Source organism: Glycine max, chromosome 9 (assembly GCF_000004515.6).
Source record: "Glycine max cultivar Williams 82 chromosome 9, Glycine_max_v4.0, whole genome shotgun sequence".
NCBI classification, from domain to species: Eukaryota; Viridiplantae; Streptophyta; class Magnoliopsida; order Fabales; family Fabaceae; genus Glycine; species Glycine max.
The window spans coordinates 11,606,953-11,623,522 of record NC_038245.2 but is presented as its reverse complement, the minus strand read 5'-3'; the positions used below and the strand labels follow the sequence as shown (position 1 = coordinate 11,623,522).

At 34.3% G+C, this 16,570-nt stretch overlaps 1 protein-coding gene across 13 annotated transcripts; it reads left to right on the top strand.

Moving 5' to 3' along the window:
* Nucleotides 1–256: 256 nt before the first annotated feature.
* Nucleotides 257–14,877, top strand: LOC100786602 (CTD small phosphatase-like protein 2). Of its 13 annotated transcripts, XR_005886322.1 has the most exons (10): nucleotides 257–393; nucleotides 1,633–1,891; nucleotides 3,192–3,319; nucleotides 4,144–4,243; nucleotides 6,927–7,445; nucleotides 8,827–9,164; nucleotides 9,860–10,234; nucleotides 13,529–13,584; nucleotides 14,552–14,592; nucleotides 14,673–14,877. XR_005886322.1 is itself a non-coding variant. In XM_006587058.3 (7 exons), exons 2-7 carry the CDS (start codon nucleotides 1,723–1,725, stop codon nucleotides 13,532–13,534), a joined length of 1,260 nt encoding a protein of 419 aa, XP_006587121.1. In that variant the 5' UTR covers nucleotides 257–393; nucleotides 1,633–1,722; the 3' UTR covers nucleotides 13,535–14,877. The 13 variants fall into 13 exon arrangements, 2 of the variants coding, with proteins under 2 accessions (XP_006587121.1, XP_003533846.1); XR_005886324.1 differs by lacking the exon at nucleotides 9,860–10,234; XR_005886321.1 differs by lacking the exon at nucleotides 14,552–14,592.
* The last annotated feature ends 1,693 nt before the right edge of the window (nucleotides 14,878–16,570 follow it).

The window sequence follows — 16,570 nt, the reverse complement described above, 5'->3', positions numbered from 1 at the left end:
AAAAAAAAACAAGAAAAAAAGGTTGGCGCTGGACTCCGAAGGACCAAACAGTCGCGTGCGCCACGCGCATCCCATCCAGCGCGTGGGAGCATATCACCACGCCCTCCAAAAGTTCCTCTCTTTCCGCGAAACAGCACGTGTCAACGCGTCACACTGAGCTGGTTCCACGCACCACGTGGCACTTTCCTAGCGGTTGAAGGCACAGATCCCATCCCAGCCGTCAGAACCATCCTCCAACAACACACATAATAATATTACTACTAGCAGGTTTCACACTGCCCATTTTCTCTCTCTCTCTCTCTCTCTCCTTTCTTTCTCTCAGTCTGGCCCAAATGGAACATTTCTAGAGAGAAAAACTAAGGGCTGGTTTCTTTGGTTCAGTTCCCACCACAGGTAACAAAAATCCCCTCTTTCCAATTTCACTCTCAACTTTCTAACATTTTTAAAAAATTTTCAGCTTCTTTTTTTGTTTTTATTCTTCTTTAATTTTCGGGAACTGTTTGTTTGGATGTTAGTTATGCTGGTGCGTAACCGAAAGTTGGACTTCATTGTTACGTTTTTTCTTCTTTTTTTTTTGTTTTTGTTTAATTTGTGGTTTTGAGAACGTTTTCTGGTTCGGTTTTTGCGACTTCGCGTGTGGCAATTGCGATTTGCTTTGTTTTTGTTGTTACGATTTTCGGGGTTGAGTTCCGATTTGGCCCGTCAGTTCATGAGTTTCGTGTGCGTTTTGCGACATGGGGTTTTGGGTTTTGGCTTTTCAGTGTTTTCGCGTATTGGAGTATGTGAATTGTGTTGAACGTGTAAATTCTGTTTGTCTTGTTGATGACTATTATCCTTAGAAAGTGTCGAACATTAGAAAGTGGTCAAAGTGTGTGTGTGTGTGTGTTTTTTTTTGTTATGTAAAAGTGATTTACTAATCTGGTTTGAAAACTCAGCTAGAGATGCTGTTTTGTTTTTCTTATTTTTTTTTATTAAATTAGGTTTTTGTGGTGTGAGTAATTTGGTTAGGACTTAGGACCTAATCAGAGGATGGGAAAACAATTTGGACTTTGTATATATGACTGACTCAAGGGAAATTACTTTATTAGAAAACCAATTATTTCAAACTTGAATTTAATTTTGCCAAGATTTCTTTTTTTTTTTACCTTGATAATGTTATGGTTCTGACTTTGCATCCTTTAACCAAGTTGTGTTTGAAGATGCTATTCTATACGGCGGCTGTGTTTTTCCTTTAGACTTCTTTGCTTGGTGAAATCATTTTTTGGCAAAGGGTTTTACTTTTATGTGCATTCTATGTTTTGGTAGTCTCCAGTGTTTGAGTAATTTGATGTAATTAATAGGCAAGGAAACTGCTAATATTTTTGTACATATAGTATTTTATAATTTGTTATACTTATCTATTACTTTGTAATCACTCTTTTCTTGATGATATTGTTTTCTTTCATATAACAAGAAAAGAAGACTTGGGCTTTTAGTTTCCCAATTGCATGTTTCCTATTTCTGATTCAAAATTTGTTGCTTGCTACTTGTGTAATTGTATTTTTTTTTCTTTGTTTAAAATCCTTAATGTATATTTTTACTTCTATTATATATAATTGGTAATTTGGATTTCTGTCTCTTTTTGTGCAACAGCCTCTGCTACTTTGACTGTCTAGAGGGACATTGGTTTCCCACGGATGTGCCCAGAGCAAGATTGTTGCACCTATTGTAAGCACAAATCAAATGCCATCCCTAAAAATGAAGAGCAAAGTAAGCGTGAGCTGTTTAACAGAAACAAAGGATCTTCATGTGTGTCCAAAATCAAAAATAATTTCCAAAAGCCCATGTTCTAAAATCATGATTTCTACTCAAAAGGCTGAAATAGACACTACTGTTCAAAATTGCCTAGATGGTAAGTGGCAGTTTCCAATCCGTCTCTGAGATTTCTGTCTAAGTATCTTTATAAATTTGTTTTTATTTTTCTAGTTAGTGTCTTTAACAATGATTTGTGCTTTTTGCTTCACTTCTTGCTCTTTTTTAGCTTACTTTATGCTATTTTTTTAACATATTATATAATAAGTTACTGATTTGAATCCTTCTAATCTTGTATGGACAACTTGCAAAATCACATGACCTTATGATATTTAGATTTTCTTTATTATGGACAATTCGTGACTTTGTATTGTTCATAATTTACAAAAACTAGCTTCTTACAGAACAATTCTTGCTGATCTACCTGGCTAATGATTACCTTCATTTGTTTTTTAATTTAAGAAAAGGAGTGATCTGTGATATACATGACTTTTGGCATTCTACTAGGAAAGATAAATTGAAGAACATCTGTGTTCCTAAGGGATGTAGATCCCCTCATGTTAGTTTTCCAAATTACCATTTCATGTGAAAAAAAGGAAAGACATTTAGGCCGTCCTGCACTGGGTGCCACACCCCTACACAGGGTCTCACAAATTGTCCTATGTTATGTCAATCTCTCACCACATGGCAAAGTCATGTGAAAAAATCAGGTGAGAAGATCTAAGTCCTTGTTGTAATGACAGAGATAAAAACAAACAGACTGAAAATGTAGCTACTTTAGTACTACAAGGGTAGTCCTTGCTTTAGATGAAATGGCTTACCTATCTTTGCCTTGGTCATGTGAGTTGAGACTGGCTTTTGAGCCTCTCAGATGAGGAGGTAAGAAAGAGTTGTTCTGTGTGATATGGCTATGGATTTATGATCTGAGATGGAACTTTAAACTTTGGTTTCTGATAAGCATTTTAAGTAGTTCTGAACATGTAGCCTACTAACCTTTAGGTTTCTCATGGTCGTCAATTTTTTCTTTTTGTAAGGTATTGGAATCTTTGGATCAGAGTTTTCTTAAGTGCTGTTGTGCCGGCATCATTATTGTACAGCTATTAAATCATTATTAGGGTTTTCTTAAAGTTTTTTAATGTAGATAAAGTTGTTTTGGTAAGATTCATTTTGTATAAAAGAACTAGTTTTTTTAATCTTTTTGACTGAGTAAAGTTGGCGAACTATAAAATTGTGTTTCCAGTTCTGGCTGTTATTCTTGATATAATATATTTCTGTGCTGTAATAGTAGACATTACTTTCTGTATACATACAATCTTCCTTATTTTATGGATTTGTGTTTAAATTTATGCTCAAATTATTTCAATTCCTCAAATTTGATGGTTCTTACTATTTCTCTGCAGTTTCCTCAAGGACGCAGCCCAAAGATGTTGCATGTGATCAATCTGTTGATAACAAAGAATTTCTAGATAAAGAAAACTCTGAATCCGAGCAGCAATTTTCTGTTTGTTCCTCTGTCCTGGGAAAAATGGTAGAGTTTGATTTTATTGGCTTTAGACAATCTTTATTCATTGGAAGTTTACTTTTTGTTTAATTTACTAGTAACTCGGTGTTAATCACTACAATGGTCAAGACAACTGCCACAAATGGAGTGTGGATTGTTTGATATAACCCATCATAAAAAATTGTCCTAAAATTAATGTATCCACGGTTTGCTCGGCCTTGTCATTCTAAAAGTGTTCCATAACTTCCTCTTGCTAAATTATTGGGTTGAATTGTTTTCATAAGTTATCTTGTCATAAAGTTAGTTGTTTATGAACCTTTTCTATTTCTAAACTTAGCAAACTTGAATTGTGAAATCAACAATAAAAACTGAACACTCTGTTGGCCTTGTCAATTTTCTGGAATGATGTAAAACTCTTAAAGGGCTGAGGATGTTATTTTTCCCAAATTTTATATGCAACATTTTCTTCAATGCTTTTTTCAAGTGTTGGAGCTTGTGAATTGGAATGCTTTTATCCTCCCCCCCCCTGCTTTTCTTTGTCTATGATTATTTTATTTTTTCTGCACATAGACTTCTGTTGTCTGGTTCTTGATAAGATGTGATTAACTTCCTTTACTTTTATTTATTTATTAGAGTATATTAACAGTTAGTGTTTGGAAGTGTCGTAAAAGCAATATAATCAAGTGGTAATTAAGAAGTCCTCCCCTCCCTCTTCCCCGCATACACAAAAACAGGAGAATGAATGCAATTTAACACACGAACAGTTCCTGTGTTTTATTATAGGTGGAATCTGATTGTCTTGATCTTAATTTATTAATGGCACAACTGACTATTGTTTCTCTGTTTTCTAGGAACTAACTAACGCCTGTACAGCAAATTTAGAAACAATTTTTTCTCCTGCTTTTGAACCTATTGAAGTCCATTCACAACATTATACTGAAAAAGATGCAGGTATGACAATTCTGTGCTGTTAGTGTGTATAGAAATATTTCCTATATGTATGGGGGGCATATCTAGTGAGAGTAGTGGCTTATTGGGAGAAAGAGACAAACAATGACTGTTTGATCATGCATGGGTGACCAAGATTATAACCTAAAAAGTTTGATTGTGAGAATGATTTGTGAGAAATGAGAATAATGAAAATAGATTATTAGATTTGAATGGTCAAGATTAAAAGAAATAACTTTTTTAAGTTGCTATGTGATCACTATAAGAGTAATGAATACTCTTATAATCACTAACTAACTTTTGATCTTGACTATCCATGTATGGTTGTATAATCTAAATTTATAGTTCTCACATTTTTAATTAGCCATGTTCTTGTTATATATGCCTCTCTCTCTCTCTCTATATACACACACACACACACACACACACACACACAAGTATGTATGTATGTATAAGAAGCATATCAGATCAGATGAGGGATGAATGTAAAAGGAGTGAATCTTTGCTGTATAATTTAAATAGATGGTTAAAAACAAAACTAATTAAAGCAAGGAATAATATGTTTTTGGTTCTTGAAAATATTACATTTTTTGTTTTATTCTGTCTCTATAAAAATTGAATTAATTTTTGGTTCCTACATCTAAATGATGTGGTCTTAGTCCCTCACAAAACACTAAAAACATATGTAGTAAAAGACTAAAACCCTATGAAGCACGGACACAAGACAAGACATGGACACAGACACCGGGACACAGCTAAAATCTAAAACATAGGACACGACACATACATACATACACACACACACACATATATATATATATATCAAGACAAACAAAGGGTGTATCAGAAACACGAGATGAGAGGAAAGTTAGCGAAAAGAAAAGCAACATGAAGTAACAAACAGAGGGACCACAAATGCGAAATCAGCCAAGCAAGACAACCAGACGCTGACGATGCAATGACGTATGGAAAATAACCAGTGACATTGATGTACTCGAGAATTTGAGTGGATGCTGTTGTGCAAAAGGGGCAAACCACAAATGTGTCTGATGTGTGTCCAGATAAGTGTCCGTTGTGTGTTTAGAGAGGTGTCCACTACGTATCCAGTTGTTGGAGAAGTGTCTGCTGTGTGTCCACTTGCTTTGGAGAAGTGTCCTTGGGTTTTTGACTCCACTTGCTTTGTTTATGATCTTACTATTGTACTTGATAAACTGTCTACTTGTGTCATTAAGTATGTTTTCCTTGGGTATATATATAGTGAAGGCATGAGGGGTGAGAGGAGTTGATGTGTCTTTTGTGAGTTGACGTCCTACATATGACCAAACTCTTACTTCTATAAAAGTGAAATTCTTCTGTATCTAACTGCTGCTTTGGCAATTTATTTAAATGGAAGAAAATGCCTTCATATTCTTACAGATTTTTATCATTCAAGATTGACAGGTTATACAAAATCCAGTTTTTCACAATTCCTCTTCGGTCCAGTAAACTCATAAATAGTTGGGATCCATTACTATTAAATAAATTATCTTTCTTTTTTGGCCAAATCCGTAGCTATTTTCAGCATTGAATAAATTACTATGATGATCTATCATATTGGTACCATACATAAATTTAACCAAGTCTTCTTGATTTATTGTCTACCAGTTTTTTTGTTATTTAGTATGTAATTATGCATATACAATAATAGGATGACATTTCAAATTCCCCTTACAACATCAACAAATAGTAAGCCATAATCCCAACGGTCTGTTACCTGGGTTTACAGCCACAAAATACCACATGATTAAAATCATAAAATCATTCCATATGGATTTTTATCCCCAATGCTATGCCAACAGTGTCTGTTGCATGCATATGCTAACACTGTACATTCACTTACATTACATTACATACTTATACAATTATGACAGGGTATTAGAAAGCTTAGAATTCAGCATATCAAAATTATGATTCTTTTGGGAGAATTGAAGATAGGATTTACGGGTGTTTTTAGGTCATAGGTTTAAATCTCCTTGTAGTCATTGTAACAAAAAATAAATAAATGAGAGATACATGATAGTCATAGCATAATGGTTAGTGATAGAGGTCTAGGAGGGGGCACTGAAAATGTTTCAAGTACCAAGTGAAACACTTGGAGAGCTCCATGAAAAGACCTTAACAAGGGCTAAAACCAAGAGAATTGATGAGGATTTGAAAGGAAATATCAAGTTGAAGAAAGGCTGTCAGGAATTTAGTGACATAATTGTATTTTGGGCCTCTTGGGCCCTATTTTGTGACCTAATATGTGTTTAGGGCCTTAACCTTGTTTCCTGGGGTATAAACACCTTTTTACAAACACTTGTAATCAGTTTTTAGATGAATGAATTGAGAATGACCATTGGGTTAATTGTAAGAGTGAGTGGGTCTCCTGGAGGTTCTTGGATTAGAACTAAACTTGGATTCTTATCAAAGGCTTTTCGAATCTTTTTGGTGGATCTACGGCCTAGACTTGTTGTTTGTGCGGGGTTGTTGACATGTTGTTCAAATCATGGTGTCTATTCTTCATCTTCTTCCTCTTTCTGTGTTTTCGTTTTTATGTTCTTGAAGGTTCATCATTGTTGACCTTGTGTTTGGTTCTGGATAAATCTTACTTGATGACTATTTGATTGTCATTATCTATATGCTAATGACTTTGATTCTATTGTAGTGAGCATTTGTGATACAAACATGGCGGGAGTGGGAGCTGATGAGGGAAGAAGCATATGTGGTTATGAAACATGTGATGTATCAGACTTCTACATTTCTGACATGATCGTTACAAGCTTACCCTTTGGGGGAAATTCCTTTGATGATGATATCAGCGAAACCAACTGCCTATCTGATTATGGATCTGCTGAGCCATCTATGTTTACTGCATCTGAACAGTACATGATCCTGCCTGCTCTTGAAGATGATATTAAAGTTGGTACTTCTGATATCATATCATATGAAGAAGCCGTGATGGTTCGAGAAAGTGCTAGTTTGTATTCAGCAATAGGTCAGATAAGATCCTGCAACCAGGAGTCTAATGTTAAAAGTGACTTGGATAAATCAGAGTGCTTTGATCCTCAGTCATTTATCAAGAATTTACCAGAACTATCAGAAATAGAAGTAAATGGGCAGCCAACCCTAATTCCTAAGCAATCTCCAAGAAGAAAGTCAATAACTCTGGTGCTGGACTTAGATGGTAAGAAACTAAGTTAGCATGTCATCCACTCAATATTAATAATATATTAATAATCAATACTTATTTAATATAGCATTGTACATAAACGGACACCATTAACTTAAATGCTGTTTACATCCAATTCACCATTTCTTATTATATGATTAACTTTCTTTTGATTCATAATACCCTTTTTTCAGTTTTTTTAAATATTATTTTTTCTTAGAGATTGGCCTTACATCATGAAAATTTGTCGCACTTCACTTTTGATTTAAGAATAAATTTTGGATGATTTGTCTTCGAGTATTTAATGTTTTAGCTAAAAAAGAGACATTCATGCAGCACTTTTCTATCCATGGCATGGCAAAGCTGAAATTATTGTGACATATAGGATAAACACCTACTAGGCTAGCCGTGTCTATGACTGTGATTGGGGTTTTAGACCATATCTAGGACAAAAAATTGGTGCCAGATCACATTTGCATCAAAAACAGGAAGAGGCCAGACTGCTTCTAGGACTGAGATCGAGGCTGTATAATATGAGACCAAAAAGTTGGGTCCAGATAGCATTTTGGACAAAAAATTTGTAGGCCTAGATTGAGGAATTGGAGTCCATGGGTTATAGCAAGAGAGAGATAAAATGACCAAAGAGCTCTGAAAAATGTAGAAAAAAGAGGTTTGATATTTGATACTGTTGAAGGGAGGGCTAAATTGGGTACAGGGAAGGTGGCACTGTGCACATTGTCCAGAAAGGTGTTGAGACATATTCACATGTGGTAAACACCGACATTGCATACAGAAATCAAGCTGAAGAAATCATGTGTGTCTGGACATGTGCAAGCTTGAATGAGGATGGAACCAGTGGGGTTGGGCTGGCCTTTGAGGGAGTATTCCAATCTGGTGGTCGGCAGCTTGAATCAATGACAGCCAGTGGTGGTGGCCAGAAAAGTGTGACAGGAAGTCGAAAAGGTGTTGTGTGATAGAATCAGAAAAGGGTCACAGACAACAGTGATCCTGGCAGAACAGTGTGACAAAAAAGGGATTTCTCTATTCTGAAGTGCTGTAGGCTTGATGATTGCTTGAAGTTCCTTTTCAATTAACTTTTTGAAGCTAGCAAGCTTGATTGCTCAATGTAGCATATCGAAGTGTTCCAGTGCCCCAGTATTGGCTCGCAGATACAAATAAGTCGCCTTAAAGTACAATTGAATTTGATTGTGAATTCAATGTATTCATTTGAAATTCACTTAGTTTTACCGACTTCTTTAAGCATCTCTACTGGATGATATTTCATTGTTGCATTCATATAAATCAAATTTATCATTTTTCTGAATGTTGGTTTTTGAAATATTTACAGTTGAAAATCCTATTTACCTTAGCCATCTGTCATGTTTTCTTATTGCAGAGACACTTGTTCATTCTACACTGGAACCCTGTGATGATGCGGATTTCACTTTTACTGTCTTTTTCAATTTGAAAGAGTACACAGTATATGTAAAACAGAGGCCTTATCTCCACGCATTCTTGGAGAGAGTATCAGAGATGTTCGAAGTAGTAATTTTTACTGCCAGCCAAAGCATATATGCAAAGCAACTACTTGATATATTGGATCCTGATGGAAGATTTATTTCTCGTCGCATGTATCGAGAATCATGCCTTTTTTCAGATGGAAACTACACAAAAGATCTTACTATATTAGGTGTTGATCTTGCAAAAGTTGCCATAATTGATAATTCACCTCAGGTACATAATCCGTCGCACTCTGTTGTTGGTTCATTTATCTCTTTTAGTTCCCAATTTTTAAGCAGTTTTTAATCTCTGTCAAGTACTGAATTCTCACCACAAATGTTTTTCTTTTGAATCTGTGGGTAATTAAAAATATTTTTCTTTTCATACATATTAGAAGATTTTCCAAAAAGGCATATATAAAACTAGGTATATTAAAAGTTCCATAACAGTTATCTTGGGGAATCCTGCAGCAAGCACTAGAAGAGCACTAGTCTCTAACTTTTTCCAAGACAATATAACAGGAGAAACTTGAGATTCCTTACATTAAGTCAATGATATCCTACTAACCTTGTGTGTTAGGATGAAAGCTAAAGAGAGGGAAAGGAAGGGAAATTGACTCTGACCTTGTTTTGAAGTTTTTAAATAAGGGGAAGGGAGGGGGAAGTGTTCCTTCTTTCCCCCTCAAAATTAGGCTGGGGTTAAGGCTTTATTTTAAAGAGGAAAGTAGCCCTCATTCTCTCCTTTGTTTGCTTAAACATCCAAACAAGAGGAAATAACTCTCTTCCATCCCCTTCTCTCTCCTTTCAATCTCTTCCCCACTTCAAAACTTTTAAAGGCCACTCTGGCCCTGGATGGGGGAGTTGAGAAAATGTTTTCTTCATTGAATATTTTTTGATGTTTAATCCTTTCACTCTAATAATACATTTCAGGTTTTCCGATTGCAAGTGAATAATGGTATTCCTATAAAGAGTTGGTTTGATGATCCATTAGATTGTGCACTGATGTCATTACTTCCCTTTCTAGAGACCTTGGCTGATGCTGATGATGTCCGCCCTATCATTGCAAAGAGATATGGTAACAAAGAATAAGGTTTCTCATTAGACCAAATTTAGCAGATCTTCTCCTTTCTTCTAGGATTAAGAAAAATTTGGCCTCTAATTAGATGCTAAAGTCTCCTTTCCATTTGAGTTTGAGATGAATTAACCTATACAATAAACTATTGGTTATCTTAGTGTTGAGTCCAGAATTGGTTCCCCTTTCTTCTCTCAGTTGACAAATGTGGAGTTCTGTGTTTCTCTCGAAAGGTAGTTGTAGCAACCATCTCTTTGTCTTCTCTTCCTCCTGTTAGTCTTTGTACAGTTAAAGTTTGAATATTCCATGGCGGTGTACATGAAGTTTATCATATTAAGGAATATAGTTCTGAAAGTTACATATTTCATTTCTGTGTTCCATATGAAGGACCAATCAATTTTCATGTGTGCTGATAGAAATGGAACCTGTTATTTAGTTGAGTTTTACATGGTATTTTTATTATTTATTAATCTTTTTCTTGTCATATACTCCTTTAAGATTATGATTCAGGTATTATTTTATGGACCATTGATCAATGAGTAATGTGTTGTCAAATGAGACAAATTTAGTTTGATATCCTAATTCCTAAGAAATTGTGAACTGTTTGTTCAAGAACAGTACATATACTAGGAAAAACTTTATGAGAAAGTACAACAAATATGTCAAGGGGCTAAATTTAGAGTTGAAATTATAACAATCAAGTTAACAATTCTATGGATAAGATTAAATACTATTATTGTATTAGTCTTTCAAACAATAATTAATTATCATCCATGGTCAAAACATAACAATACAAAGAAATATATGATCATAATTATGAAACATCAAGTTTTGAGAATAATTGAATAGTATAGTTTTGAGGATAATTATGATGACAATCCTATTTCATTTAAGGTTTGAGTTGCATTTTAAACAAATAGCTGAAGATGAATGTCAAATTAATCCCATTCATTATCTAAACATATCCACAGAAATATATTCAGATAAATAAGTTTTAGTTTATTGTCCTACTCTTTATGATTCAAAGAAATATAATTACTGTATCCACTTTCCATAGCTGTTGAGATATTAAGCGGATTATAGAGATGCCCTAGGATATATGATACAAATTTGATTTAGAAAGTATTTTAGCCCAACTTTTTTTGAACTTCTCTTCTTAAAAGGAGAAGTTGAGCCAAACACATTTTCTAAAGAGCTCTTAGTTTAGCAATTTAATTTCTTATAAAGGAAAAGGAAAACAATAGATTTTTTATTTTTTATTTTTAAAGCTAGGTGAAGCAGATTTTCAAATCAAGTTGTCATCTCCTTTCTCTCCCCTCTTGCTGTCCCTGTTCTCTCTATTTCTCTCTCTCACACTCTCTTCCTGTTCTCTCCTCTCTCTCTCTCTCTCTCTCTCTCTCTCTCTCTCTCTCTCTCTCTCTTTCCCCGCTCTTTCTGCTCTCTGTCTTCCAGCTCTCGCACTCTCTCAAGCCATCTCTTTTAAGCTTAACAGAATTGAGTTTAGGATGAGGAACAAGAACCATGGGAGCCAAGAAACATGCAAAAATTAGATACTAGGGTGAAAAACAAGAACCTTCATGGGGGAGATGAGACAAACCATGGCGAATTAAAACCAGCAACAATATTAGAGATCAAGAACCAGAATCAAGGTTGTAGAGAGAGCATCAATGGTGAGGAAGCAAAAGAAACAAAGAACAAGAGTTTTCATTTAGCAAATGAGGTGTTCGAGAATGCGAGAAACTTTAGTATGAATATGTAGGAGGAAGATGTGACAGATAGGAAAAGTTTGGTTTCAAGAATTCCAATCAACCTACTCCCGATTGGATCCTCCCAAAACAGATTTGACCCACAATGCAGGTGGGGGTCATCAGCTATGGAGGAGCTCAGGCTCTAATGCATAAGGTCAAGCCACCACAGCTGGAATCACTGGGCTCAATCTTCGATGAGGAGGATGGGTCATGATGCTGGGACATGCAACCCAGCTTCCATCACCAGAATTGCAAATGATACTGATTTATGATCCTCGTATGGTGGCTGAGATAGAGGCAGAAATAGTTAGTCTCGCATATCCAAAGCATTGATGTGTGGGCTATGGTCAATGTTTCTTTGAAGATGAAGACGAGGGTGGAGATGGAAGTGGTTCTGCTACCCCAAAATATTAACTCAGTTCATGAGCCAATGTGTGTAATGGCTGTGGCAATGTCTAGCTCATTGGCCAAGCTGTCCTGCCATGAATTAACAGACCAATATGTGTGTATGGTGGCTGATGCAGCAATAATGGCTGGGTCAAGAGACGAGGTGGTTGCTGTCACACAACCCCATATCAGTGGCAAACATTGGAAGGGAGAAGAAGCTAGGGGCAAGAACAAGGTTACGGAAAATGGGCCAATTTGTTAGCCTAATTAGTCAGGGCCCATATATCATATACCTTTTATGTTGTTCCAAGCCCAATAGAATGACATTAGTTTCTTTTTTGCTGTGTGTGCAAATGGGGTTTGTGCTGTGAGCTTTTTCCTGATTTAATGGGTTGCAATGGTTATCATCTTGTACCTCTTGCCATGGTGCAATTCACAAGGGAGCCAGGGAATCTAACTGCAGTTGCAGAGGCATTAATACTGCTTCGTAGTCAAGAATTGTACAGAAACAAAGCATTAGAGAAGAATAGAGGTACTCAACTGTTTGTATTTGACCAAATGAGGGGTTGATGATATTTTGGGGCTGTTGCAGTGCCAATTTGGCTTGATTTTCATACTTCAAATAGTTGGAACTCCAATGGAGCTTGCGGCTTTTTTTTTGCTGAGGGGGAGAGATTGTTGGGAGTTGAACAACATAAATGCATTTCTGCATAAACATTCTAATAAACCACTTAACATGATTTTTTCCATAATTTGCGTTATGTTTATGCCAATCATTTTATTAAGATTTAAAAGAGGGTATCCTTGTTCATGAGGCTCCCACATGTCTCACATCATTGCGGGGTCTTCCGGACTGGGAAGCCTTGGGTATTCTAAAATCTGATTGGTTAATTTTATTATTATAGTATATGGTGGGTTTGTGGTATAAGAGAAATTAAATAAATTATTGATGTTTACAAGGCCCAAGTCCATATAATTCAAAACTTTCACATAATGAAGTGAACAATAGTCTGAAGTTTCCTATTACACATAGATACTTAAGGATCTAAGGTTAACATTGATAAGGAATTAATTGTCATTTTATCATGTGTATGCTATATTTGCTGTCCTCCACTTCATCATTGTTGTTTTATGGATGACATTTTTTGGATAAAATAATAGATGACTTGCACATTTGTTGTTAGCTTTTGTTTGTATATTTGTACAATAAAAGAGCAACCTGACTCTATGTTGATATGAAAACCATGCTGCAATTGAAAAATATGAATGTTTGAGCGTATGTACTGGGATTTATGTTGGTTGTGCTTAAACATATATCTACTGATTGTGGCATAGATCCACAGACCGGTGTTCAGCACCATTTAAACATAAAGTATTTTGGCCGTCTATCAGGTCTGAGTGGGAAGTCACCATCCTTAATAATTTCAATTGAGTTGTCAACATTTGAGGTAATAAACTAGCTTCCTCTTCTTTTTTTTTCCTTCCCTTTTTTCTTTAAAATTTGAACTAAGTTGTTATTAAATTTCTTATTCAAGATTATCCTGTACTGAGTTCTGGTTCTAGCAATCATTTAATATATCAACTAAATTATGAGCACCCAAGTGGCCTGTTGTAATGTTTTATCTTGATAACTAGACCATTTCCTTGACACTCACACACCCCTGTTCTTAAGGTTCATATATAAAAGACTTTCTGTAAATGAGGAAAGCAGTTCCCGCAGGTGAAGAGAGAATATTGTAATTCAGTTAAACATCCTTCAGCATCATGGATTTGACTGTACTGCTATATACTTTACTAGCAATAAATTTACTTTTATCATCTTTTATGATGGTACGTGGGTGATTAACTAGTATCATTGATTGGGACTGCCATTTGTTTGGTGTATTGGAAAGAGACATAAGTTAAGATCGAGTTAGCTATATGACAATGAGTTTGTTTCAATGGTCTACAAATGAATAGGATATCCCAAGTGCTTTGGCTGGCAACCGGAGGATTTTGAAAACTCATGTTGTCTATAGTTCTGAATCTTCCTATATATTTTTAATAAGATTAGATGTCTTATGCAGCCAGTAGCCATATTAATGTACCCCTCCAGAATATCCACATATAAATCAACCTTAGTGCAGTGGAGTTGTTTGAGGTAATCCAACAGCAACAGTCTTATCCCACCTGGAGGTAATCTATTTTAAAAGGACTAAAAATATTATTATCATTAAATCATTGGTCTGCTACACTGGATATGAAACTAAAATCAATGCGACTATATGTTATGGAAGGATTGAAAGTTGAGTGTTTGTGCATATGGTATGACATTTATGCTATATGGATAACATTCTGATTATGTGGTTTGTTCTAGAAGAGAGGCTGTGATATGATTTTTATATATTTCTTTTTATTTGTCCAAAATTCCTTTAGGTTTGAATTTTAAGTTCATGGACTTGGCCTGTATAAAATAGGTGACTATCACTGCTTTGATGATTGTCTGCTATTTCTTGCTATCTACATATGCTTTCATGATTTTGCATATTCTCTGCAGGTCCGTGAAGAAAATTTTATTAGATTATTCCTCTAATGGCTGTTTGATAGGTATGTAAATTTTGATTGCACAAGAGTCCTGTAGCCATATGTTAAAAGTTAATTATCCCGTCATAATATTTTACACATGTTTCACCTTCATTGCAAGGTGGTGTAAAGTTGTAACATCTAACTTGAAATTTTAAATCACTGTTAGTCCCTTTTTATTTCCCCGTCCTTCATTCCCTGGCCATTTGAAATTTTGTCTTTACAATTGGCTGTGATAGTGCTGAGAAAATACAAATGATTCTCTGCTTCCTTTTTCCTTGAGTACAAAAATTTGGCTATGTAAATTCTAGGAAGAAGGGAATTGATTTTTGTTTTTTTCTTTCTTAACTTTCATCTTTAGTTGGATTAGAATCTGATCATTTAATGTGATATAACGCAGATTACATTAATGTGGTTTATTTATTTAGTTTGTGCATACTTGATATGGTTTATTATATTTTGAATTTTGGAAATTGCTTAGTGGGATGAATTCGTGTAGCACGAATTACTGTGTATAACTGATCACCTGCGGATTTTTCTTTTCTTCTAATTATCAAATTTCTTTGATTTTTAATTAACATTTGAACAAATTATATTGAAACAGATGTTCCGAAAACAATTTCTTACCAACATGTTTCGTATCATTTAGCATTGCTTTGCTGTTAAAGATTAAAAGCAAAACACATTCGAATCATGTAGTTGGTGATGTTACTTCAATCAATGCACCTTGTGATAATTCTGATCGGGTTGAACGTGTTTATAAAAAAATGTTTTAGAATGTGAGAAGGTTTCAGTCCAATATATTAAGTCATTTAATTATTTTCTCAAAAATCGAAAAAAGCTGATTATGGTATGCACGAATTATCAAGGCATGTTTTGATATATCAAAATTTTCAGTCAGTCTTACACTCTTACGAGTTACGACCTCATTATCATTTGAACGATGAAAACGCTTATTGCCATTCCTAACATGATTTAATAAATCCTATGCTAAGAAGTTTCTGTTGGGTTACATTTTGAGTTTTTTATGTAGTACCCACGAGTGGATAAAAAGTACTTAAAAAGGGATATAACTCAAGTATAGAGAAAGTATTAGCAGTAATAAACTGATTTCGGCTTAGTGACAACATTTTAACACCTAACTGCCATCATATTATCAATTTTACTAAGTTTTGTTTTTACTAATCTTATTACACAAGTTTTCAATTTTTTTTTCTTATTTATTAATGGTGAAATTGACGTTTATTTTTGTTAACAAATATAATGTCATAGGTATATTTAAAGAAGAGAACAATTCTTTCTTTAGAGGGTTTTTTTCTTTTTGATAAATCCTTTGTCATGGGTCATAAATACAATCAAATAAACTATTGATATCTATTAAGTAATAAAACATATTGGAAGAAAAAAGTAATATAAAAATGAGAAGCAATCAGGAGAACATGGACCCTAATGGTAAATGAAAATAAATAAAGTTACTTGATGCAAAAAAAAAGTAATATATATGTTGATTTAAATTATAGTAAGTTTAAATTAAAGTTCAAAAATTTCATAAAATTTATTTTAGAAAAATATATCTCCATATTTTTTCACATGATATTTTTTAATTAATAAAAAATTTAATTGATTACACGTTTCTTAATTAATTTGATTAATTAATAACACTCATATATACGTTGATTTAAATTATAGTAAGTTTAAATTTAAATTAAAAAATCTCGGAAGATTTATTTTAGACAAATACATCTCAGAATTTTTTCACAAGATATACTTTTCAGTTTTAATACATAGAAAATTGATTTTTTATAATTATAATTATAAAAAAAGATTTTTTTTCACGTAAACATATTTTTTATTCAAAATTTCACTAAATTA

Coding starts and splice junctions, on each gene's coding strand:
- LOC100786602 (XM_003533798.5), top strand. CDS start 1,723: ATGCCATCCCTAAAAATGAAGAGCAAAGTAAGCGTGAGCTGTTTAACA. Junction 4,244..6,926: donor TTATACTGAAAAAGATGCAG/GTATGACAATTC, acceptor ATTCTATTGTAG/TGAGCATTTGTGATACAAAC. Junction 7,446..8,826: donor TCTGGTGCTGGACTTAGATG/GTAAGAAACTAA, acceptor TTCTTATTGCAG/AGACACTTGTTCATTCTACA.